The sequence below is a fragment of the Eurytemora carolleeae genome, unplaced genomic scaffold (genome assembly GCF_000591075.1).
Source record: "Eurytemora carolleeae unplaced genomic scaffold, Eaff_2.0 scaffold1212, whole genome shotgun sequence".
NCBI lineage: Eukaryota > Metazoa > Arthropoda > Copepoda > Calanoida > Temoridae > Eurytemora > Eurytemora carolleeae.
Genome location: NW_019397097.1, coordinates 53105 through 79522, shown reverse-complemented (window position 1 = coordinate 79522; position 26418 = coordinate 53105). Strand labels below are relative to the sequence as shown.

The following is a 26418-nucleotide window of genomic DNA, read 5'->3' as shown; positions in this document are numbered from 1 at the left end:
ATGAAATAAAAATGTGCTGAGCATTCGATATATTTTTTAATTTTTTCAGGTGCAAAAAATGCAAAACACACTTCAAATAGCTTGAAAATCGTTTAAGTCATTAATCACTCCAGACTAACCATGACTGAGCAGCATTCGGTTTCTTCTATTTGAAATCAAACATGTTTTAGTCTATAATTCAACAATCATTTACTTTACGGATTTGTTTATTCTATATTTTTCTTCAAAATGCATATGCCGACAAAAAAGTATAAAAAAAAGGCTATCACATTATGTTTAATAGGTCAAATTGTGATCGAAAGTCACAGATTTCTGGAATATTGACAGAACCGTTAAATCCAAGTGTAATGTTACATGATTTGCTTGTTTTAAACATGATTTGCTTGTTTTAAACGTGATTTGCTTGTTTTAAACATGATTTGCTTGCTTTAAACATGATTTGCTTGCTTTAAACATGATTTTCTTGCTTTAAACATGATTTGCTTGTTTTAAACATGATTTGCTTGCTTTAAACATGATTTGCTTGTTTTAAACATGATTTGCTTGCTTTAAACATGATTTGCTTGTTTTAAACATGATTTCCTTGTTTTAAACATGATTTTCTTGTTTTAAACATGATTTGCTTGTTTTAAACATGATTTCCTTGTTTTAAACGTGATTTGCTTGCTTTAAACATGATTTGCTTGTACGTTTTAAAAGTGCATGTCTTGATCAAAAGGGCTTAATTTTGACAATTTCCTAAATTATTTCTGCAACTAGGACTTTATTTTGTGACTCGGTGTAGATAACTTAATTCAGCTGTTTTGTAACTTTCTTGTTTGGTGAGCCTCGGTTCTCTTTCTCCCGGGTTAATTCTCCTTCTATCTTCTCCATTATCTTTTCCCAATCTACTTCAACCTAGAATATTTATATTTTAGTCCAGGGTTTACCAATCTATTTCAACCTAGAATATTTATATTTAGTCCAGGGTTTACCAATCTATTTCAACCTAGAATATTTATATTTTAGTCCAGGGTTTACCAATCTATTTCAACCTAGAATATTTATTTTTAGTCAAGGGTTTCCCAATCTATTTCAACCTAGAATATTTATTTTTTAGTCAAGGGTTTACCAATCTATTTCAACCTAGAATATTTATTTTTTATTCAAGGGTTTGCCAATCTATTTCCACCTAGAATATTTATATTTTAGTCCAGGGTTTACCAATCTATTTCAACCTAGAATATATATATTTAGTCAAGGGTTTCCCAATCTATTTCAATCTAGAATATTTATATTTAGTCAAGGGTTTACCAATCTATTTCAATCTAGAATATTAATTTTTTAGTCCAGGGTTTACCAATCTATTTCAACCTACAATATTTATATTTTAGTCAAGGGTTTACCAATCTTTTTCAACCTAGAATATGTTTATTTCAGTCAACCTAGAATAGTCATATTTTAGTCCAGGGTTTCCCATTCTTTACCTCCCTAATCACGTTCATGTACTGCAAATATTGTTTATTTAGTGAATGTACTGTAATTATTTTTTACCTCGTTCATGTACTGCAATATTGTTTACCTCGTTCATGTACTGCAATATTGTTTACCGTGTTCATGTACTGCAATATTGTTTACCGTGTTCATGTACAGCAATATTGTTTACCTCGTTCATGTACTGCAATATTGTTTACCTCGTTCATGTACTGAATATTGTTTACCTCGTTCATGTACTGCAAATATTGCTTGTTTGTTTCCTCTTTTTCACTTCTCTCCAGGTACTTTAGTCTAAGAAAAGTTAAGTAATAATGAAATAAATTATGGACTAAACATATATCAATCAATATAATAAAGCTCTTCGCTCATATATATATATATATATATATTCAATTATATAGCTGGCCAAACGGCTAGACCAAAAAACTGAAATTTTTTAAGGATAGAAAAAGGCTAAAAAAGTTCTTCAAAATTCGAAGTTTTTTCCAAGCATTTTTAAAATTCTTCGGGCAACGCCGTGCACTTCAGTTGGTATGAATATATGGAAATACTTAGGTTTCATACTTTATCTTATTTTCTTTTAATCTATTACCATTCATGGTTTCATACTTCATCTTATTTTCTTTTTATTTATTACCCTTCATGTTACCATACATTATCTTATTTTAATTTGATTTATTACCCTTCGTGTTATCATACTTTATCTTATTTACTTTTAATTCATTACCCGTTATTTTATCATACTTTATCTTACTTTCTTTTTTTATTTATTACCTGTAAGCTAAAACCGTGTCAACATGAGTCTTGTATTTGACCACCAGCTAGTGATTTCTAGGTATACCTGTATGCTTAAACCGTGCCAACTTAAGTCTTATATTTAACCGCTAGCTAGTGATTTCTAGGTATACCTGTAAGCTAAAACCGTGTCAACATTTGTCTTGTATTTGACCGCTAGCTACTGATTTCTAGGTATACCTGTAAGCTTAAACCGTGTCAACATGAGTCTTTTATTTGACCGCTAGCTAGTGATTTCTAGGTATACCTGTAAGCTAAAACCGTGTCAACATGAGTCTTGTATTTGACCGCTAGCAAGTGATTTCTAGGTATACCTGTAAGCTAAAACTGTGTCTATATATAAGTCTTGTATTTGACCGCTAGCTAGCTAGTGATTTCTAGGTATACCTGTAAGCTAAAACCGTGTCAACATGAGTCTTGTATTTGACCGCCAGATCAAGCGCTCTCTCCCACTGATGAATATAGATATTGAGAAGGATTGCTCGAAACACAAGACCAGCCTAGACAAATTATAAGTTATAGATTAAATCTTAAATAAGGAATCGACTGTTTATAGCACGTCGTTGCCAATAAAGGTTGAAACTTCAAAGACGACCCTACGTTCAATTTTTTCCTTTCAATCTTTTTTTCTCGTCTAATTCCTGGCTTCATCCGGTGGAAAATATATCAAGCTAATGTAAGCATTCATATCATTAAATATATGTCCTTATTAAAGGGTATTTTTTGTAGATATAACCCTGTACAGAGCTTGTCCAGAAACAAGCTATAATTTCATGAATTTCAAACTTTTAAAAATTAAATCACACAAAAACTCACTCTTTAAAGAGTGTTTAATACCTAAATACATTAGCAAATATTGTTTATGTAGATATGTAGCTAAGATCCAGCCCCCCTAGGTAATACAGAAATAAAAATCAAGGTTTACATTCTCTTTGGTGTTTTCCCTGCTCCCTCTAGAGGTGATCAAGATAGAAAAAATTTCGCTCATCCCCAATAAATTTCTGCATGCGCCCCTGCGTTTGCCTTTTCCATGATTGTTTAACCTGAAGAAGAATATTCTCAGCTTCGTAATAGTTTCCACTGAGCACTGCCATTTCAGCTGCCTTAGCTTCCTTCAGGGGTAGTTCTTGTATATACTGGATGTAGTAGACTTTATCAGACTCCTACAATATATTATATATATACATTCTTGTATGTCTATAATTAAGAAATAAAAAAAATCTTAAAGAATAAAATGAATGGTATGTACCTGAAGGTTAGCATAAGCTGTTTCAGCAGTATTGAGCTGTCTGGCTGCTATAGCCATACCTGCCAGACAGGCCCACAGGGTGTTATCTTTCACAAACCTATACACAAGGAAAAGGAATCAACATAATCCATAGAAAATACGGATAAATATTTTCTGAAGAGATTAACCTATACAAAAGTTCTAACCTCCGATTTAGATTTGACAACAGTAGCAAAATACTTTTCCGATAATAATAATAACATTTTTTAAATTTTCATGTCTATTTATTATAAGAAATATTATGATTGCAACCTCCCAGCAGTTGAACTGACCTGCATATTTTGATTGCATCCTCCCAGTGTCCAGAGAGAACGTAACTATGAAGCATGGCAGGGTAGGGTGGAATACCTAAATATACACAATTTAGATTTGTAAACACTTTAAACTTTTATATTGTTGAAGTTTAGAGTTGAATGTGATCAAACAAGGCCGGAAATAATTAGTATCTAGAAGAAGTTCAACTGGTTTTACCTAGTTCAACTAATGCTCGATTCGTCAGACCTCAATCACAAAAAAAAGTGAAAAGAAATTCGGGGAAAAATAAGTTTAAACAAATTCAAAACGGAAAAATAGGAAACTGAAATAAGTAAAAATTGATTATTGTTATTTCATATAATTTAAAGATTTTTTATTATTTTATTTATAATTGAAAAATCATTGATTGCTGACAGCACATGTAGGGAGTGGTTCATAATGCTGAGAGCACTATTCATGAAACTTTGGAGCACTATACCTGTAGTAACTAGTGACCCGTCAGCTCGTCTAATAATGCTGAGAGCACTATTTATGAAACTGTGCAGCACTATACCTGTAGTAACTAGTGACCCGTCTGCTCGTCTAATAATGCTGAGAGCACTGTTCATGAAACTGTGGAGCACTATACCTGTAGTAACTAGTGACCCGTCCGCTCGTCTAATGCTGAGAGCACTATTCATGAAACTGTGGAGCACTATACCTGTAGTAACTCGTGACCCGTCAGCTCGTCTAATGCTGACAGCATTGTTCATGAAACTGTGGAGCACTATACCTGTAGTAACTAGTGACCCGTCTGCTCGTCTAATAATGCTGCTGAGAGCACTATTCATGAAACTGTGGAGCACTATACCTGTAGTAACTAGTGACCCGTCTGCTCGTCTAATAATGCTGAGAGCACTATTCATGAAACTGTGGAGCACTATACCTGTAGTAACTAGTGACCCGTCTGCTCGTCTAATGCTGACAGCATTGTTCATGAAGCTGACAACAACTGAATGTTTTCCAAACTCTGCAGCATCCTTCTCCACCAAGGTCCTTAAATTACAATTATTAAACAACTCCTATCTTCTAAACAAATTAAAGTGAATCAAAATATTAGAAAATCCAACTATAATAAGCCATGAAAGCATTCAAACTCAACCCCAGCACCAATATTTTTAGGAAAAAAAACTCTTTCACTTTAAGAGAACATGATATTCTACGGGGGACCAATAAAAAGTCTTGTGTATATTTAAAATTCGGTGATGGTGATGGACCAAACCTCTGTAGAGTAAAAAAAGTAGATGTTAGTTCCACATTTATTGAAAATATATTTCGGTCTGGAATGACCCTCGTCAGTTCTAACGTTATAATAACCATCAAAATTGATAAAAAAAAAAATTTTTAAACCACAAGAAAATAAACAACAAAAAAGATTATTTAAAAAAAAAATTTATGCTGTCAAATGGACATAAGGGAAACTAACTCAGATTATGAGATGAAAAAAAGATAATTTGCAAATATTCACGTTTTAAAAAAATGTTTTAAGACAATTATTCAACCATCAGAAAGGTTTACTATTTAAACATTTGAAAGGAGGTACATACTTAATTTTTAAATCAACTACTGGATGTGACAATCAGCCAAAAAGTTCAAGCTTGTAGTAATAAAAATCTTAATAATAAATTAGTCACATTTCACATTCGTTATTTTTCACAGTACCCCATACAAAAGTAAAAACAGTCCCATTATAAACGAAAAATGGTGTTCCCTTGATAAAATTTCAGTCCCAACATAATTGTAAATGTTTATTGTTTTTTTTTCTAAGCCTAAAAATATTGTGAATCCTCCAAAATACTAATGTCAAATAAACATCAAGTCAATATCAAACAATCAGAAAATTAATTAAAAGCAGCAAACACTGAACAAACATCGCTGGGACACTTTGAAACAAATTTTTAAATAATTGAAATTTTAAAAAATCTTTCAGTCTTTAAAAGTGACTTGTCGATATTTTGCTGCAGAAAAAATGAAACATTGTAAGAATTTAACACTTTTCTAGAAGGACCAAGAAGATATCTTCTATATTTAGATCAGAAAAGGATTTAAAGTGTTATCGTTGAACACTGAATATATATGTAAGGTCACTTACAATTATAACGACAATCCCTTGAATTACCTTATAAGTAAACTGCGATCCACAAAAATTATATTTGGATAAAACCAAACTGTAACTTTACCATCCTAAAACAAACTACTTTGTATGAAAGAAATTATATTCGGAAAAAACCAAACTGTAACTTTACCATCCTAAAACAAAACACTTTGTATGAAAGAAATTATATTTGGATAAAACCAAACTGTAACTTTATCATCCTAAAACAAAACACTTTGTATGTATAAAAGAAATCATATTTAGATAAAACCAAACTGTAACTTTACCATCCTAAAACAAAACACTTTGTATGTATGAAAGAAATCATATTCGGATAAAACCAAACTGTAACTTTATTATCCTAAAACAAAACACTTTGTATTAAAGAAATTATTGAATTGTTATCGACGTATTGGTAAATATATAGTACGTGCATACATGCATACAACTTAGTGAAATCTTTTACAATTTTTTAGAAAAGGCTATCAAACTAATAGAATTAATAGAAATAAGAACACAACAATAACAGGATTAGCAACTTAGAGTTTTACCAAAGCGTAAAGGATAAAATTAGAAAAAACACAGGGTCTCTAAAAAACGGGTAATAGCAGACTCGTTTAAAATTTGATTTTTTAGGCTCCTAAAGTTTCCAACTGGAGTGAGTAACGTTGGTAAAAATAATTTTGTATTTATGGGTCTACAGACGTGTTTGTAATCGGATGTTCAAGATTGAGGCCATTTTAAATATATCTAAGTACATTTAAAACAATGACAAGCATAAATCATGTAATACTTTACTAAAATTAAACATTTATCTAACTGTAATAAGCTATACTTTGTACAAAATTTATATTATTATTTTTATTATTATGTAGGACACCCTGTCCAGTAGGTATGATATAATACGTAATATTAACCTGCATGGCTACCAGCATATTACAGTCCTGGGACCATCTCAAACTCTGAACCATTACACCAAGCTTTCCAGGGGTATTATTCCTTCCAAACTAATATAGAAAAATGTAAAGGGATAGATAACAAATTTTAAGTTAGGTTCAAACCATGGGACCAAAACATCGCTTTAAAAAAATAAGGTAGAAGTTGAACTACGACGTCAGGTTGCAAAGGTATTTGAAAATTTAAATATAATGAGAAAACTCATGATAAAGAAAGTACTAAGTTAGTGAATATGAATAAAAATGTAGTTTGAGAAGTCAGGTATAGAAGTTAGTGAATAAAAATATTTATTTTCCTGGTATTTTTCATTACTGAGATAGATTTGTTATTTGTGAATATTAGATGTAGAGTCCGAATTTAATGAATTAAAGCCGCGTCTCAAATCCCACCAAAAACAGGCTTCACTTGAGCGCCGGCTTAGATCTTGAAAAGTTTAATACAGTTTCAAGTGGAACCAACCATATTTGAGCCGCGGCTCAAATTTAAGACGCGGCTCAAATTCTTTAAATTCGGCCTTAGGTTACCTTTCTAACATTAGTCAAATAAAGATCTCTGTTTTTATCCACAATCGCTAGTTTTCTCTCATTGGGTAATCCAGTCTGATCCAGAGCAATCTCTGCGATCTACGGAAAGAACGTATATAAAATAGATCCTTAAAACTTCTTTTAAGCATAAGGTCAAGTGACCCTCCTTGAAAAGATGGATAATGGCCGATATCAATTAGGTAGCAATGTTTATAATCTTGAATTGTGCAGTTTATCAACTGCTGGAAAACATATTGTAAATATCAGAAATTAAGACGGAGAAACCTAAAAAATACAATATTTTCCATATTAATGATTAAGGTTTTAAATCAAAAATCAAATTTAAAGTGAATTTATTTTCAAATAAAAATATTCCTACCTCTTGTTTATGGGTAAATGGTCTCCCATCGTTTAATGGTTTCCCTGTCCCAGTATCAAATAGATGAACATTCCTTTCATCAGTTTGATCCCTAGTTAATTAGTCAAAATAAACCATGCACATATATTAAAAGTTAAAGTTTTATTCAATTTATATTCATCAACTATAAACTATATACAAATGTGGCGAAAGATAATCGATGACTATAGGTTGTAATATCTTAATGATTTGTTTGAAATTAAATTGATTTTTTACGGTCTAAGTCATATGTTGCAATTTTCTCAATTTGTATGGGCGCTAAGTTATTCGGTATGAGACGTCGTTAACAATTTTCTCCTTATAGACGCAACAGATAGAAGTAAGATTAGTAGCGATCAAAAGCGCTTTTTTATCGCATTAAGCCTATACACCCTTACATTTTTCGCGAACACTCCCTTTAATCTTGAAAACATAAATATGAACCCTTTAACAGCAAGCATTTTATATTAGATTATATTATCACTCTTCCCCTTTTGTTTACAGCAAATATGGTTAATACTGTTGTTATTTTATTTAAAGGTTACGATAAAAATATGCTTTTGTTTAAAAAGGATTTATATATATTTAAAGTTTCACCGAAAAAAAACACACAAATAATAGTTAATAAAATTATGAAAAGTTAAAACTGTAATAAAACTTGAAGGTCGTATTTTACAATCTTTTTTTTAAACGTCGCCAGATTTTCTTATTTAACAGTTTTAACTCAGAAGCGTGTCATTATCATTTTTAAATATTTGTTGATGAGTAACAATTTTACTTTCTTCAGCTATCTATATATATTTATATTTGAAAATGTTGAAACGTATACTTTTTGTTTATTTTAGTTATGAATGTAAATATAATAAATATACAATGATTATTTTTTACTTTAAAGGGAAATTTAGAAATTTTGTATGTAAATATCCGTTGCGTTGCTAACTTTTTCACGAGAACTTCGCAGAGCGAGATGTTATTTAACTCAATTGTCCCAAGGGAAAGTAAAGTAAATTAACATCCCTCTGTTGGGATGTTGGCTGGTCGGTAAAGTAGCTGAAAAGGCGATAAAATTGGAAAAATGTGGTAAGGTTGGTGAAAAGGCGTTAGAGATAGGTAAAAGGGCGGTAAAGTAGGTAAAAGGCGGTAAAATAGGTGAAAGGCGGTGAAGTAGGGGAAAAGGCGGTAACGTTGTTGAAAAGTTCTTAATTCACCTGATGGCCAGACAATCTGTGCTAAGACTAACAGTTTGTTTTGACAAAACGTCAGGTCTCATCCCACTCCACTATACAGGGGGAACCAATTAATATGTAAGTTTCCCGATATTTAGGTCGTCTTCGATATTCATTGATCAATTCATGAATATTGTCGTAATCTTACCATAGATAAATAAATAAACATAGATTGCTTATGTACGCAAAATGACCAAGAATTGTACAGTCTGCGAACTCATACTTCTAGGGGTCAAAGTGTACTTCAATGATAAGCGGGGTGGTTTGGTGTTTTAATGGATTTCACAGAATAGAGTATAAAATAACTCCGGGAATGGAACTATTTGAACAACAATATTTCACTGAGCAATATATCATAACGAGAACTTAAGAAGGACATGAGAAGGACTAAACTAACTTAAATTTCTTTTTACAGAACTCATGTATCCCACAAGTACTCAATGACATAAGAACAGCCAATGTTCACAACCGACCTAGTTAATCTATATAATAGGAATATCTTTAAAACATCGCTGTACATTTATATCACTCAAGATGAAAAATGTCGTCTTATGCGCAATCTATCTTTTACAAATTGATGAAGAAAAATAATTTTCTTCTCCTTGCCTTTGAAACCTGAAGTGGTAGACCTTTGATATTTCAAACTATAATTCTGCTGGATCAAATTGTCAAGGTTTGAAATATCAAAGGTGTAAACGACACTCTAGACATCATTTCTCTGTCAATTTAAAAAAAGTAAACTTTTTTGAAAATTACTTATTATTATTAAACTTTTTAAAAAATTACTTATTATCGTAAATAAAAAAATAACTATGTCCTATTAAAATTGACAACAACTAATAGCAATAGGTCAAAAGAAAAGCAGAAATAAACAATCTTAGTAATGCATAACATATGCAACGCAGATACATTAGACAATAAGGAAAATGATTTTTTTGTCAGTGTTTAAAACGATCTATATTTACCTTAGGAGAAGCTAGTAGTCTTCCCTCATAGCTGTATATATAGATAGCTTGGGACTCCACCAGAAGAAAATGCTTACTAGCTTGGATTATTAGGCTTACACTGCCCTCCTATACGTGTAAAATTTATATCTGTTTTTAATTGAATAATACATTGATTTACGTATAAATAATTCCACCAACTATATAAATATATATATATAGTTTGAATAATGTATACATAAATAGCTTGTACATATAGATAGCTTGGGTCTACTGATTGATATCGTTAATATAATTTTGCAATTTAATTAATTTATCAAATTTTGTAAAGCACTTTTAACGTAAAAAAACTAAATGTCTCAAAACGATGCCCATCACTACTTGGGACTTTACCATGAGGACATGTTTACTGGCTTGGATTATCAGACTACCAACACTCCCTATCCTATGTAATCTATTTGAGTTGTTAAAAGAAATTTGACTACTCAAAATTTATTTAAATTAATTTTATTAAAAATCTATGCTCATAGGAACGAAATAGAATAATTGGAAAAAATTGGAACTTAACAAAAAAAAATGTTTGTTTATTAACTATGTAATTAGGTCGTATTATAAACGTTTTATATATATATATATAACCCTGGGATGTAAACAAAGTTGATTTCTTGAACGAGAACTAAAAAAAGAACTGAAAGAAGGATGCAATCAAACAGAGGTTTAATGGATCATTACTTCAGTTTTTTATCAGCATTTGGATACTTTTAGATCAAATTAATACCTTTAGATCAATTATAGTTGGTGTGTTCCAATTCTTCGTTGTATATATATTACACTGCGAGGTTGTAGCTACAACTAGATGACCGTGGCACAGACTGGCCTTAACAATTATTTCATTAAAAACATTTAGAGTGGAATTGATCAGACACAGTTGAAACCGGTAGTAATATAAACTAGACATGCTACTTTTCAATAGTCCCTTATGAAGGTTAAATTTTCATAATAACCCACATTATTTTAATTTTTTTATCCCTCAAAAACTCATGTTCATGCAAATTGAAATATTTTTAAAAGTGAACATTGACTAAAACTGTATCGTTTACATATTTCACATTTTTTAATTAGTTACTCAACAAAGCCAATCTAACTGCTCAAATATGTCATTGAATGTTAAATTGGTAGACTTTTTCTTGGATTTAAAAAAAACATTTTCCGGACATTGGACTTTTAATATGATAAAACGAAACATACAATTTTAAGAACGAACAAATCTATTTGCACATTTTTCTTTTGCATATCGTACATTTTCCAACCTGGATTATTCTATCCCTAAACTCAAGCTTCTCCCAAGTTTCATTTGTCACATTTCTAAATCATAATAATACTTTTAATTCAAGTTAAAATACTTTGAACAACATGAAATCTTTTAGCATTAACCCTAAACAGGCTTTGCAGGTACGATATAGCGACCTTTCCATATGGTGTCGTTCTCAAACCGCTTTCAAAGGAACTGAGTACGTTGCCATAAACACAAATTTTATAATCCTTAGCTTTGCAACTTAATGGAGTAAACCTTTGCTATTTCAAAAAAAGGTTATTTGATCTTACAGAATTCATAGCTTTAAATGTCAAAGATAAAGGAATCATAAAATTTAAGTTTGTGGCAAAAACTAAATTTCTGTATACTAACACCGACATTTAGCCATAAACAGGCTGAGGGGGGGGGGGCATTGGGCGCCCCCCTAAAGTTTTTTTTGTCCTAGCACCCTCATTTTTGACACCATCACCGTGAAATTTAGTGACTTTTAATAAATAGAAATTTAAAAGTTTTTTTGAAAAAATTCACGGTAGGATACAGGGCAGTAAAAAGTGCGATTTGCGTAAAGAAATCTAAAATAGCCCATAACTTTTTTGTGACAAAAGCTACAGATCTAAAAACTATATTTCTAAAAAAACCCTTGAAAAAAGGATGTAAAGGCATTTGCGACACTTTGAAATTTGTTTGAAACAAAAAAAAATATTTTTTTTCACCATTTTTTGACATTTTATTCAACCCTCCCTAGCATCCAAACTATTAAAGTTATCAGTCTATTTTTTTTTCTTCAATGAGCTGGCCTTGAAAAATTGGGCCATAAACATGCATTTCTAATATCATGTACCTATTCTCTAGGGTACTTTTATAATGGGGGGGGGGCGTCCCACGGCTTTACATAAATTCAGACCCCCCAGCCTTTATAGGGTTAAGACCCACCGGCCACCACCCTCTGTATCTTTAGGTTTACTAAATAAAACAACAGCACATTTTAATCTTAAATTAATACATTTTCCTTTTTATCGATTATTAATTATTATAATTTATTATTTTAAAGTAAACCTGAGAGAGATAGTTTTTCTTCCTGTGATTGTAGCTTCGTAATCCCTCCACTCTAATCTACGTTCTATCACGTGAGCAAATATAACCTGACCGTTCCCACACCCTCCAGCTACCTAGAGTGAAAATAAATAAAGTCTTTATAATAAAGTCTTTGCAATCCTGATGTCGCATTGACCACAGATATTTTAAATTATGAATTCTGTTAGATCAAATATCAAAGGTTTACATCATCAAATTTCAAAGATACAGAGATTAGAAAATATGCGTTTGTGAAAAATTCTCAATTCTTTCATGAATCAATAATCATTTAATCCTTAAACTACTGGTTAAAGCTCAAAGGTACTCTGTGGTATGAATATTTCACAAGTATAACTTTGTATAATGGTTCAATTTCAAAAGTACAATAAATTCTTAGATGTTTCTACTCACTATATATTCTATTAGCTTGGGAACCCTGCGTTGCTCAGGGTAGTCATGGTTGGTTCCGCCGTTTACGCGTGCTTGGTCGTAAATTACGATTTTAGCTATTTTACTCAATAAAACTTAGAATCTCAAAACCAAGTTAAGAACATTCCCGTGACTCTCCCAAGTTTCCCAATAAAAATTTGAGGGAAATCGGTCTAGGGGTTTCCGAGTTAAGTTCGGACAAACAGACAGACACCCAAACAGAGATTAGAAATTTATATATTTAGCTTAATAATCATTTTTTTACGGAAAATTGGTTGCTAGTCATAAAGATTAAAAAAAGTAAATTCGAAAATATTAAAATATAAAAGAAGATACAACGGTCGGAGAAAAATAATCACTACTCCTTTTAAATTTAATTTGAAAAAAAAATTTAATTTAAAATATTTTGATAAAAAAGTCTCTTTTTTGGATATCCGAGATTAAGTGTTCAAGATTAAAAATGCTCAAATTTTTTACTTTTTATCATTTAACCATATTCAATTCCAGTGCTCTACTAACTCTGACCTTAGATCTGATAATCATCAGAGTAATTTTTTTTTTAAATTGAAATGTTTTATCTGATTTATTCACCTGTGTACCATCAGCTGACCAAGCAATCTTATAAATACTTCCAGTAGAGGGCTTATCAAGACTAACACAACATTTACTTTTTTAGCAAAAATAAAAACTAAATCCCCAAGTTTGAAAGTTTCAGTTTTAGTCTAATGAACCTAATAACAATATTGGTAAGAAGAACAATTTTGGTGCGATGATAGGATGAAAGGAAACCAATTAATGCAAAGTTTTATTTTTATTTTTAGAAACTCATAAAATATTGCTTTTAGAAGAATAACAGGATGAACGGAGAAAAAACACATCTTTAACATTTTAGATACTAATTAAAGGAACTGTAGAAATAAATTCAAGTGACTCATCAAAGACAACTGAATAAAGTCTGGTCCTTTTAAGGTAACACTAAATAAAAAACAACAGACCAAAAAGGAGTTGAGTTCAATTGTCACAAAATCTGATGTTTTAATATGCCTATATCTTTTCAACCCAATGTCGTATAACCTTTAATATTTCAACATATGAAATCTTATAGATCATATACAGTTTAAGTTTGAAAGTATCAAATGTTAATACAATTACCAGGTCGCAAAGATATAGGGCCGGATGAGAATATTTGAGTTGGTGACAAGAACTCAGTTCCTTTGGGTAGATTTTTTATTAGACTGTAGTCAAAAAAAATAAATAACTTTTTTTAAAATAGTTTTTTCCTTAGTCCAACGTTTTTACTGGTCTGACGTTTGTTCTGGTCCGACGTTTGTACTGTTTGACGTTTGTAAGTCTTGGGTTTGTACGGTCCAACGTTTGTGGGTCCAGTACATTTGTGCTGGTACCTAATTGCTTTTGATCGCTTCTAATCTTACTTCCATTTTTTGTCTATAAGGTAAAAATTCTTAAAAACAACTTATAGTGAAGAACGTAGCGTCCATACAAATTCAGAAGTTGTGCAATATTCGACTCGGATCGTAAAAAATCAATTTAATTTCGAACAAATCATTCAGATATTACAACCTATAATCATCGATTATTTTTTGACGTATTCGTAAATAGTTCATAATATTTATAATATATTTTATGTACAATGCACTTAAAACGACGTTTTTTCTGCTAGGTGTCTCTGCTCTCGATGCTTTGAATGATTTGAACGTGGCAGAGACGTTTATTGCAACTTTCTGAATTAGAATGGACGCTACGTTCTTCAGTTCAGTATAAGCAGTTTTTAACAATTTTTTCCTTATAAACGCAACATAGATAGAAGTAAGATTAGTAGCAATCAAAAGCGATTATTTTTACCGTAAGCCTATACCTCCTTTCATTTTTCGCGAACACTCCCTTTAAGTAAGAATATTTAATCTGATAAAGACTTGTTAATGAATGTAAATGTTCCTATGGGACCACCCAATCTTATCACAAAGACGAAGAGTATTAAAGGACCCAACTGCAAACATTTCTCCATCTCCACTCCAGGATATACTAGAAATAATACAGGAGTAAAGGGACTGCACCCTCCAGGATATACTAAGTATAATACAGGATTAAAGGGACTGCTCCCTACAGGATATACTAGATATAATATAGGAGTAAAGGGAATGCTTTCTCCAGGATATACTGGATATAATACAGGAGTAAAGGGACTGCTTTCTCCAGGATATACTAGATATAATACAGGAGTAAAGGGACTGCTTTCTCCAGGATATACTAGATAAAATACAGGAGTAAAGGGAATACTCTCTCCAGGATATACTAGATATAATACAGGAGTAAAGGGACTGTTTCCTACAGGAAAAACTAGATATAATACAGGAGTAAAGGGACTGCTCCCTCCAGGATATACTAGATATAATACAAGAGTAAAGGAACTGCTTTCTCCAGGATATACTAGGTATGATACAAGAGTTAAGGGACTGCTCCCTCCAAGATATACTAGATATTATATAAGAGTAAAGGGACCGCTTTCTCCAGGATAAACTAGATATAATACAGGAGTAAAGGGACTGCTCCCTTCAGGATATACTAGATATAATACAAGAGTAAAGGAACTGCTTTCTCCAGGATATACTAGGTATGATACAAGAGTTAAGGGACTGCTCCCTTCAGGATATACTAGATATGATACAAGAGTAAAGGGACCGCTTTCTCCAGGATAAACTAGATATAATACAGGAGTAAAGGGACTGCTCCCTTCAGGATATACTAGATATAATACAGAAGTAAAGGAACTGCTTTCTCCAGGATATACTAGATATAACACAGGAGTAAAGGGACTGCTTTCTCCAGGATATACTAGATATAATACAGGAGTAAAGGAACTGCTTTCTCCAGTATATACTAGATATAATACAGAAGTAAAGGGACTGCTTTCTCCAGGATATACTAGATATAATACAGGAGTAAAGGGACTGCTCCCTCCAGGATATACTAGATATGATACAAGAGTAAAGGGACTGCTCCCTCCAGGATATACTAGATATGATACAAGAGTTATGGGACTGCTCCCTCCAGAATATACTAGATATGATACAAGAGTAAAGGGACTGCTCCCTCCAGGATATATCAGAAATAATACAAGAGTAAAGGGACTGCTTTCTCCAGGATATACTAGATATAATACAGGAGTAAAGAGACTGTTCCCTCCAGGATATACTAGATATAATACAGGATTAAAGGACTGTTCCCTCCAGGATATACTAGATATAATACAAGAGTAAAGGGACTGCTTTCTCCAGGAAAAACTAGGTATAATACAGGAGTAAAGAGACTGCTCCCTCCAGGATATACTAGATATAATACAAGAGTAAAGGAACTGCTTTCTCCAGGATATACTAGGTATGATACAAGAGTTAAGGGACTGCTCCCTTCTCCAGGATATACTAGATATAATACAGGAGTAAAGGGAATACTCTCTCCAGGATATACTAGATATAATACAGGAGTAAAGGGACTGTTTCCTACAGGAAAAACTAGATATAATACAGGAGTAAAGGGACTGCTCCCTCCAGGATATACTAGATATAATACAAGAGTAAAGGAACTGCTTTCTCCAGGATATACTAGGTATGATACAAGAGTTAAGGGACTGCTCCCTCCAAGATATACTAGATATTATATAAGAGTAAAGGGACCGCTTTCTCCAGGATAAACTAGATATAATACAGGAGTAAAGGGACTGCTCCCTTCAGGATATACTAGATATAATACAAGAGTAAAGGAACTGCTTTCTCCAGGATATACTAGGTATGATACAAGAGTTAAGGGACTGCTCCCTTCAGGATATACTAGATATGATACAAGAGTAAAGGGACCGCTTTCTCCAGGATAAACTAGATATAATACAGGAGTAAAGGGACTGCTCCCTTCAGGATATACTAAATATAACACTGAAGTAAAGGGACTGCTCCCTCCAGGATATACTAAATATGATACAGGAGTAAAGGGACTGCTCCCTCCAAGATATACTAGATATAATACAGGAGTAAAGGGACTGCTCCCTCCAGGATATACTTAATATAGTACAGGAGTAAAGGGACTGCTCCCTCCAGGATATACTAGATATATACAGGAGCAAAGGGACTGCTCCCTCCAGGATATACGTATTTTGATACAGGGGTAAAAGGACTACTCCCTCCAGGAAATACTAGATATGATACAGAAGTAAAGGGACTGCTTCCTCCAGGATATACTAGATATAATACAGAAGTAAAGGAACTGTTTGCTCCAGGTTAAAAAAGGGGTAAAATGACTGCTCTCTCCAGGATGTACTTATTTTGATACAGGGGTAAAGGGACTGCTCGCTCCTGGATATGCTTATTATTATACAGTGATAAAGGGACTGCTCGCTCAAGATATCTTTCAGTCATATTAATTTAATAAAAATCATAGTTTTCATATTTTTTTTCTTGAAGTAAAAGTTCCGGGGATAAAGTTTAATTTTCAGGAATGAGCAGAACTCATTTGATTACAATAACACACTAAAGTCCCCTGGATCTACCTTGTAATCGGATAATCATGAGCTGAGGATGAGTAGAGCTGTCTACCGAACCCGTCCCATACTTTATACTTACAATCCTCAGCACCGGACACTATCCTGGAGTTCGAAGCAGACCAATCACAGCACAGGATCAATCCGTCATGAGCTAGTAAAAAAGTATATGAAAATTAGTTTTAAAAAAATAGATCATAGAAATACAAAAAAAAATCCTATGGTTGGTCTATAGTCAATTAGTTTTGTGAGGGTGTTTCCAGACGATATGTTTACTGTTTAGAGTAAAAAGCTACAGGTTTAATAGTATAAACCTACCTTTTCAGACAATAGGTTTAGAATAGGGAGCCAGATGTTTAATAGTCAGGTTTGTTCCTAGTAATATAAACCTACCTTTCCAGACAATAGGTTTAGAGTTAGGAGCTAAAGGTTTGATGGTAAGGTTTGTTCCTAGTAATATAAACCTACCTTTCCAGACAATAGGTTTAGAGTTAGGAGCTAAAGGTTTGATGGTAAGGTTTGTTCCTGTAGAGAAAAGAACATGCTGGGAATCAGGAGACCAGCTTACACAGTAGATTGGAGAAGACTGGGTAGATAGAGTAGATCGGAGCATTCCAGACCTTTAAAGAAAATATAGTTAGAAATTTAACCATACCCCACTATATTAACTTTAGAATTAAAATCCCCACTATATTAACTTTAGAATTGAAATCCCCACTTTATAAACTTTAGAATTAAAATAGGGGAGATTCAGATATGTCCATTCCTTTGACCAGATTTTAACTTTTCCATTACCGTGACCAGATACGGCTCCATTACCGTGACCAGATACTGCTCCATTACCTTGAACAGATACTGCTCCATTACCTTGACCAGATACTGCTCCACTACCTTGACCAGATACTGCCCCATTACCTTAACCATATTTGTACTGCTTCATTATATTGACCAGATACTGCTCCATTACCTTGACCAGATACTTATCCATTACCTTGACCTGATAATGCTCCATGTACCTTGACCACATACTGGTCCATTACCTTGACCATTTTTGTACTCTTTCATTACCTTGACCAGATACTGCTTCATTAAATTGGCCAGATACTTTTCCATTACCTTGAACAGAAACTGCTCCATTACCTTGACCAGATACTGCTCCATTACCTTGACCAGATACTGCTCCATTACATTGGCCAGATACTTTTCCATTACCTTGACCAGATACTGCTCCGTTACCTTGAGCAGATACTGCTCCATTACCTTGACCAGATACTGCTTCATTACCTTGACCAGATACTGCTCCATTACCTTGACCAGATCTTTACTGCTCCATCCTCCCCTCCGGTAACTATTCCCGCTCCATCCCAGCTCCATCTTCCTGTCAAGCAGGCTCCTCTGAATATTGATTAATTGATAAATATATTTGATTCACATTTTGGATAATTTGCACTTTTTTTTAGGTATTGACATAAATATTCAAAGTTGCACTTGTTTAGGAGTTACTGGCAAAATAGTTCTCGATTTTTGCGTGAGAGCGTAAAAGCGCAGCGACCTCAGGTGGGCGGCTGGCTGATTTCTATAAAAAGTCACAAATCAATCTCTCTTAGTGCACATCTTGGTTTGCAGTGTCTAACGGAATGTTAAAAATACAGAGTTTTTTTTTTAAATTATATGCACCGAATTCACAAAGTATTTTGTTGAAAAATGGTCATGTTTAAATTCTATATGTACGCGCTTTTGAGAACTGCAGTTTTTTTTTGTCTGTTTGAGGTCAAACCTTTTGTGTGGAGTAACTTTAATCTTGAACGCTTGATGTCGATATCCAAATCCTAAATTTGAGGATCAAAGCTTGATCCTTTAATTAAAATTATTCCTACAGTGTATGCTCACAACGGAATATTAAAGTTTCTCACTTCTTGATATCAATGTGGGCACGTTTAAATTCGAGGATGAATACTTGATCACTGCAGGGTATTATAGTCATTTGATATAGAAGAGAAATAGATTAACTGGCAGGTCTGCACTAGATAGAGATCAATGCTTGATGACAAGATCAAAAAACACAGAAGTTCTGATTTCTGATCATATTAACTTCAGTTTCAAGGTGATATAAATTAAAACCTCGAAAACTCCCATCTGCCACATTCAGATTTGTTTAGGTAATATTGATACAAAAACAATTGTTTAATTTTATCGTTGTTAAATATTACAATTGTGAGACAAAGATTAACTTATAAAAGAAAGTTATCATGCTTAATCTGTAACCTGTATATTCCCATAGTTTCCATAGCATCAATCCGTTTACTCTACCTATGTGCATCCACTGGTTTCTCCAGCCTTCCTCCCTTTCCAACCAGCTGTAGCTTTCCTTCTGCTGATGTTAGAAGGAAGGTATCAGCAGCTCTCTTCCCCTTCCCTCCCTGTCCCCCTGATCTAGGTAGCCAGTGCATATCTGTAGGATGGAATTCCTCCGGTAGATCGGATACCTTAGCAAATATTAAATTATCTGTCAGGGGACATTAGTTCCAAACCGCGATTTGGCCAACTTCTAACCCAAAGTGTTAGAAAAGGGTCATAACTGGGGCTGGGCAAAGTTTCGTTAACGAAATGGATGTTTTCTAAAATTAACGGAAGATTCCGTTAAGGAACGACAAAAACCGTTTATTTTTAAATTGTTAACGAAACGGATTAGCCGTTTTTAAAAAAAATAACGGTAAAAAAAGTTGACTAAAAAGCTAAAAACGGTAAATTTTGTTATTTTCTGATTAAAATTGCATGATTTTTTTTGATTTAATCATTTTACGCGTTTTGATGTTTTTAAATGTCATCTTCTGGGTTTATAACGAATTTTTTTACGCCATTAACGCTGTTAATACTGTAATATACCGTTAACAATTTTTTTAACGGTTAACGAAATTTTAATGTTAATACTTTAATATACTGTTAACAAAATTTTTATATATTTTTAAAAGTTGGAACGTGCTCAGCCCTAGTTATAACCCACTTTTTAAACTGAAGTCAACTGCACTCTGTGCAGTTCAGCACCTTTTTTTTAGGCACTCGGAGAATTAAAGCTTAAAACAATATTTTGTAGGTATTTATTCCTTTCCTTTGTTTGTACCAAACAGATTATTTTTATGTTATGGTTATAAGTTATATTATGTAATGTGAAACATGCATGAAAAGCAGCAGGTTGACTATATTGTTCTTTAAACTTCGTACAAAATATTTAAATGTCATATTTTTGGGGGGGTAAAAATAATGTTGTAAATAATAATAAAGATAAAACAAACCTTCTGAGTTTCTGCTGTAACAAGGTTCCACCTTAAACAGGAAAATCAGAATTATGGTAAATTTCTACATGTTGAACCTGAAATCTATGGAATGGAAAGACGAATTTTAAGTCAATAAACACGAGATACAGTAATTGTGCAGTGTAAACATACACACTTCAGTTAAAAAGTGATTTTAGAAGTTACCATAGTAAAACTATTTGCTTTGTAACAGCATCAAATAAACTTAGCGTTCATGTCGTCTTCGTATTCCACGGTTTTCTGATTATTACTGTGTTAAAAAGAGCTAAAGTTTCAAATAGCGCCAAAAAAAGGCTATCGCCATGAAAAAAGCGAGAAAAATCCAAGAGAATAATAGAAGAAAAATAACAAAAAGTAAATAATTCAAATAAACAGCAAAAGGCTGAAAGATGAGCGGATGAAGTAAAATTAAATTATAATTAAAAGGGATAAGGATCACTACTCAAATCTGATCAAAAATCTGATCATTTTATGTTTTTTCTTGGCCAAATAAATCTAAGTACAGCCAAGAAAAATAAATGCAAGGGCAAAACTTGGCTTGGTTTGTAGGTTATTTAGCTCTGTGCACAAACAAAAATATATGCAAAAAGCCCATTTAAGTTTCTCCCATGGTCAGATTTAGAGATAAAGTTTTCAAAACATCTATAAATTATCTTACAATCATGATAAACAGATTTGGTAATTCGTTTAGTAAATGCTCCTGATAGGTTTTAACTATTTTCTACAAAATCGACCCAAAATTGTTAAGATTATGGCCTTTTCAGGCTAAAAATAGGAAACATAGAGCTAAATAACCTATAAAACGAAGCCAATTTTTGCTCTTGCATTTATTTTCTTGGATGTACACATTAGATTTAGTTCTTAATGTGAATTAATCAATATTTGAATATTTGGTCAAGGAAAAACATAAATTGATCAGATTTTTTGAACAATTTGATAAATCCAAGACCTAATATTTGAGTAGTGGGATGTAATTTATAGAGTTAAAGAATAAACAATAATGAAAATTGAGCCAAGGGAGATAAAATTGGGGGTAATTGTGACATCTCTTACTTAAAATAAACACTTTTTAGAGAAATTTGGTTTATTGAAAGTTTTGCGGTTTTTCTTTATTTCTCGATTATTCAAATTATGGAAAAAATGTAAATGTTGAAAACTGGTGAGCTGTGCTAACCTATAAATAAGATGATCATCTCCTGCACTGAACACATCATCAGGACTTGCCCAGCCTACACAGCTAACCAGCTCACTGTGTGTAGCTTCTTTTATATTAGACGTTTTAAATCTCATTTTATCTAGATATTTATTCATTTATTCATTTTATCTAGATATTTATTCATTCATTCATTTTATCTAGATATTTTTTTTATTTATTTATTTTATCTAGATATTTATTCATTTATTCATCCTATCTGGATATTTTTTCATTCATTTATTTAATCCAGATATTCATTCATTTATTCATTCTTCCTATCTACAGGATGCTAGTAAAAAAAGATTGATTAACGTCCTCTTCTTCTAAACAATTGTTTTTCATGAAATTTTTATGAAACAGATTCAATGTGAATTGTTTAGCTGTTCATATGAATAACACAGTTAACAGTTGCACATTGATTTAAATGCACTCAATATACGTCAACTTTGAAATACAAAGAAGGCAGACCACATTTGAGAAGATTTGATACTTTCTTATAGTCATCTATCTGAAATCAACTAATATTTTCTTATTTCGTCTCTAAGATCCAATAGATGTTATTCCGGAATCCTGAATATCAGATCAACAAAGTTCTGTTTTATTTATGTATAATTTTATTTTTTGCACCTGACCTTGACAATTATTTAAACATTTTACCCCAAATCAAAATAAACAATCTTAATTGGCTTAATTCTGACGTCGGTAAGTCTATTTATATTGCTTTGAGCTAATAATTGGGATACAAATATTTTTTAAATAACATGATTTTTCGAATAGCATGGCTACAAATACGTAATGCCTTCTGCATCTATAACTTTACTTAGTTAATTTGTATTGTTATTGTTATAAGGTTTAACAGAGTCTAAAGCCGTAACTGTAAACATATTTGAAAGTCAAGGAATGTGAAAATATTTATTGAAAAATATATTCCTGCTTTCCCCTTACTATTTCCAGGTAGAGACCATTAGTTAAAAACCACGAATAGAAAAGACGACATTAGTTTATGTCTTCCGTTGCGGATTTTCTAAATTCTAAATAAAGTTGAAAAGTTTATAAATAATAGAATATTCTACGAATTCTATTATTGTAATGAAACTTAGAATGTTTTATCAAAAGTTATTGATTTAAGTGACACTATAAGGAGAAAGCTTTTAACTTTGTAATGCAAACCTTATACATGAATATACTGGAATATACATACATTAACGGATAATATTTTAATGACGACCAAAAACTAAAGATTAAATCTAGTTTTAAGGAACGACGACGACAATAATTTCACAATTTTGTATGTTTATTTCGAATCTTGTAACATGATTAATTATGACTCCTTTTCGTTTCTTTTAAAATTGGCGAAATTACAATAAAAATTGTAATTTGGAGTAATTAGGACAAGAAGGATTCTAATCTTTTTATTAATTTTGCATTTAATAGTTTAAAGTAGATTTAATTGCGAAAACTAGAATTATATTGTGTCAGTATATAATTAAATACCACTCTTTTGGTTTAAATGGATCAGGGTCTTACATAGGAATTTATCAGGGGAGGAGGCTATAATTTTTTTTTACTTTCCAGGGGGATCACAACCCGTTGGAAACCTCCTAGAAACCAAAGATTTCACTGGGGGGGGGGGGTGTTTGCGCCCCAATAACCCATCCCCCTTAATACGTCTTTGCTACAGATGAAACAAATATTCAAAGATAGAGAAAAAAATTTACAAAGATAGCTAATGCACGCAATATACAATAAACATGAGTGAACTAAGACTTGTATGTTCTTTACATATTTATGTTGTATATCTTTTAAATGCACTTATAAACAGGAGGAGAAGGTAGTAACATTTATGCGACATTAATGTTATGACCTCGCAGCTGCCCTAGTTTTGTACAGCGATAACCAGAAAAAACTATAAAGACGAATCGATAATATTTAAATAGTTTCAATGTACTACCAATAGTCAGCCGTTTTGTCGTTTATTGGATACAAACAAACAGACACCCAGACACCCAGACAAGCAAATTATATATATAGAAGAGAACATGTTCACAATTGAAATGTAAAATGTAAAATGTAAAAAAAATGTAAATTTTTAGCTCAAATACTTTTGAGTTATCGCAAACACCCAGCCCGAATAGGAGTATTCAAAGAATATTTATTGTTATTAACAAAATGGATTCTAGGATAAAAATGTGTAAAACTGATTAAAAAAGAATAGATAAGACAGATGCAATTAATATTTGATTATTCTTTAACCGATTACTGTAAACCTGTCTGGTTCTCACTGGAGATGTGTTTTATTATTCATTATACAAGTCCTTGGGTTTTTTCCTTAAAGTTTTCAGTTAACAACTGTTGAAAGGGACTGTGAGCGTAATTTCTAGTGACATGCAAAGATATCAATGTCTGATGTACATGCAGTACCCTTAAAATCTTTGTCTTATAAAAGTATGAATTAGATATCACTCTTTATAATTTTGAAAATAGATTTATTCTAATTGTGTTTTCTCTTCAAAACTTTACTTGCGCATTTCTACTGCTGGAAAACATATAGGAGTTCTCAGAATAAATCGTTTCAAGCTAAAATAGCGGAATTAAATTTCAAATTTTGATTAGATAAAAGATTTCGATGGTACCGTTGTGAATGCGGTATCGTCCTCATGCACGGATGTTCATTTGAAATTTTTTTTGAGATCTAGATATTTATTATCTCCGTATCGAGATTATATTAATTGTACAAAATTGTTCACATATATTTAATACAACTCTTTTAACGATGCTATTGTGTACATATATTCTCAAATTAAATAATAAAAAATCGTACGGATACATTTTATCGTTTTTTCCTTTCATTAGGAATTTTGATTTAGGGATACTTGGATCCTGCAAAACATACAAATTGAATAGTGCAAAAATGAAACTGCATAGAATAAATTGCATAAAGTTAGTCGGTGAAGAAGATTTAAGAATCGTCTGCATATAATTGAGCATTTAATGTGGAAAATCAGATTGAGCAAGCATNAAAAAAAAAATTCGAGTCTGTCGGGGTTTTAATTAAGCATGTTGATGGAGTTCTAATTCTGGAGTTAACGTTTAGAAAAAAATAATTTTTTTTGAAGTTATGAAATTAACCTTTTTTTTAAAAAATTAACATTGTAGGTCCAAACCTGGAGTGAGTTTACATAATTTAAGATCTTAGAATTCTATTGAGTACTTTTACGTCAGTTTCAGTTCGAAAGTTTCAACATTTACAGTCCAAAATGGTCCGTGTGCACACCCCTGCTCTCTGTATGATAAAAGGTTTAGGACTTATTAATGATGAAGAGGATCCAGTGTTCAACGGGGACCTTTGGAATTATAATTTTTTACCGTTATTCTTCACCGAGGATTACAGCTGTGAGGTCTCCCAGATCCTCTGGGGTCTCCCAGATCCTCTGGCGTTCAGGTCCTGGTATTATATTCCCTTTAAACCAGTTTCTCTATCATTAATAATTTAAACTTTTCTTATTACTTTGTCCTGCAAAAAATCCAATTTTTATGAAAATATATAAATCCCACCGGTGAACATTTAAAATTTACAGATTCATCATCATTTATTATTAATCTTGACATTTGAAAATAATAAAAATGAAATATAAATGTTTGCAGATTCTGCAGACGTTCATCTGATTTTTAAATATTTTTTTTAATCATGTTGCACATTAAAAATTTATGAATTTATTTGAACAAATTGAATCTACCATGCTTTAAAAACAACTAAAATTTTATTTTTAGATCTTTATGTATATAAAAAAACAAGTTTTTGCAATAACGTCATAAAAAGCATTTCTTTAGAACACGTTTCTAAACGGTTTAAATCAATTGTAAACTTATTCTATTTCCGATATTATACAATCTCATTCTTCATACGATATTGTTCCTATATTATTATATACTAAATATACCTTAAATATTTCAAACAATGCATTCTGCTATATCAAAAATCAAAGCTTGAACCTTCAAAGGTTTACACTATTAGGTTGCAAAGATATAGGCCATAGGGATTAGCAAATTTGAATTTGTGCCTAAGGCTCAATGCCTGAAAACACTTTGTGAAAAAAATAATGATTTAAATAGCTTCCGTCTGGCTTCAGAATCTTAAACAACTTTAAAATATTCTTTATTTAGTGAATACATTTATAAACAGGAGGAACTAATCTAATATTGTGGAAATGTTGAACCCAAATTGAATCTAAATATGCTTTTTGATTTGGTTGTTTTTGGCTTAGTAATCTTGATATTAAAGGAAGGAAGAGATAATATCAATAATTAATGTGAACAACGTTTTCCATATTATTAAAACCATTCCTTTTTTAGTTAAACAGTCTAATAAATTGAACACAAAAATACAGAGCTACTTATTTTTAGTGTCTTTTTCCTTATATTTCCTCTAACCCTGTAAAGGCTAGGGGTTCTAAATCTTTTTCAAGGCCTTATTAAAAATTAAGGTTTTAAAATGTAGCTTTAACAAAAATAGTTGTGGGGGCGTCCCACAACCCGCCCCCCCCCC

General features: G+C 32.0%; 1 protein-coding gene across 1 annotated transcript; it reads right to left on the bottom strand.

The window, feature by feature from the left end:
- Positions 1-269: 269 nt before the first annotated feature.
- LOC111711824 (intraflagellar transport protein 80 homolog) lies at positions 270-21968 on the bottom strand. Its single transcript, XM_023486275.1, has 24 exons — positions 21852-21968; positions 20657-20687; positions 19674-19849; positions 18672-18758; positions 17832-17983; positions 17373-17517; positions 14771-14857; positions 13406-13466; positions 12368-12480; positions 11307-11361; positions 10775-10873; positions 10018-10125; positions 9035-9105; positions 7809-7899; positions 7430-7528; positions 6866-6955; positions 5973-6037; positions 4740-4849; positions 3832-3907; positions 3521-3617; positions 3315-3434; positions 2659-2771; positions 1701-1767; positions 270-897 (listed from the first exon to the last, which is right to left on the bottom strand). Exons 1-24 carry the CDS (start codon positions 21965-21967, stop codon positions 790-792), a joined length of 2337 nt encoding a protein of 778 aa, XP_023342043.1. The 5' UTR covers position 21968; the 3' UTR covers positions 270-789.
- Between the last annotated feature and the right edge of the window lie 4450 nt (positions 21969-26418).

Bases quoted from the DNA above. Each gene is read 5' to 3' on its own strand.
- LOC111711824 (XM_023486275.1), bottom strand. From the start codon at position 21,967: ATGAGATTTAAAACGTCTAATATAAAAGAAGCTACACACAGTGAGCTG. The intron at 18,759-19,673 runs GTAGAGTAAACG...ATCAATATTCAG, and splicing joins AAACCAGTGGATGCACATAG to AGGAGCCTGCTTGACAGGAA. The intron at 3,908-4,739 runs GTATAGTGCTCC...GTGTATATTTAG, and splicing joins CGGGTCACTAGTTACTACAG to GTATTCCACCCTACCCTGCC.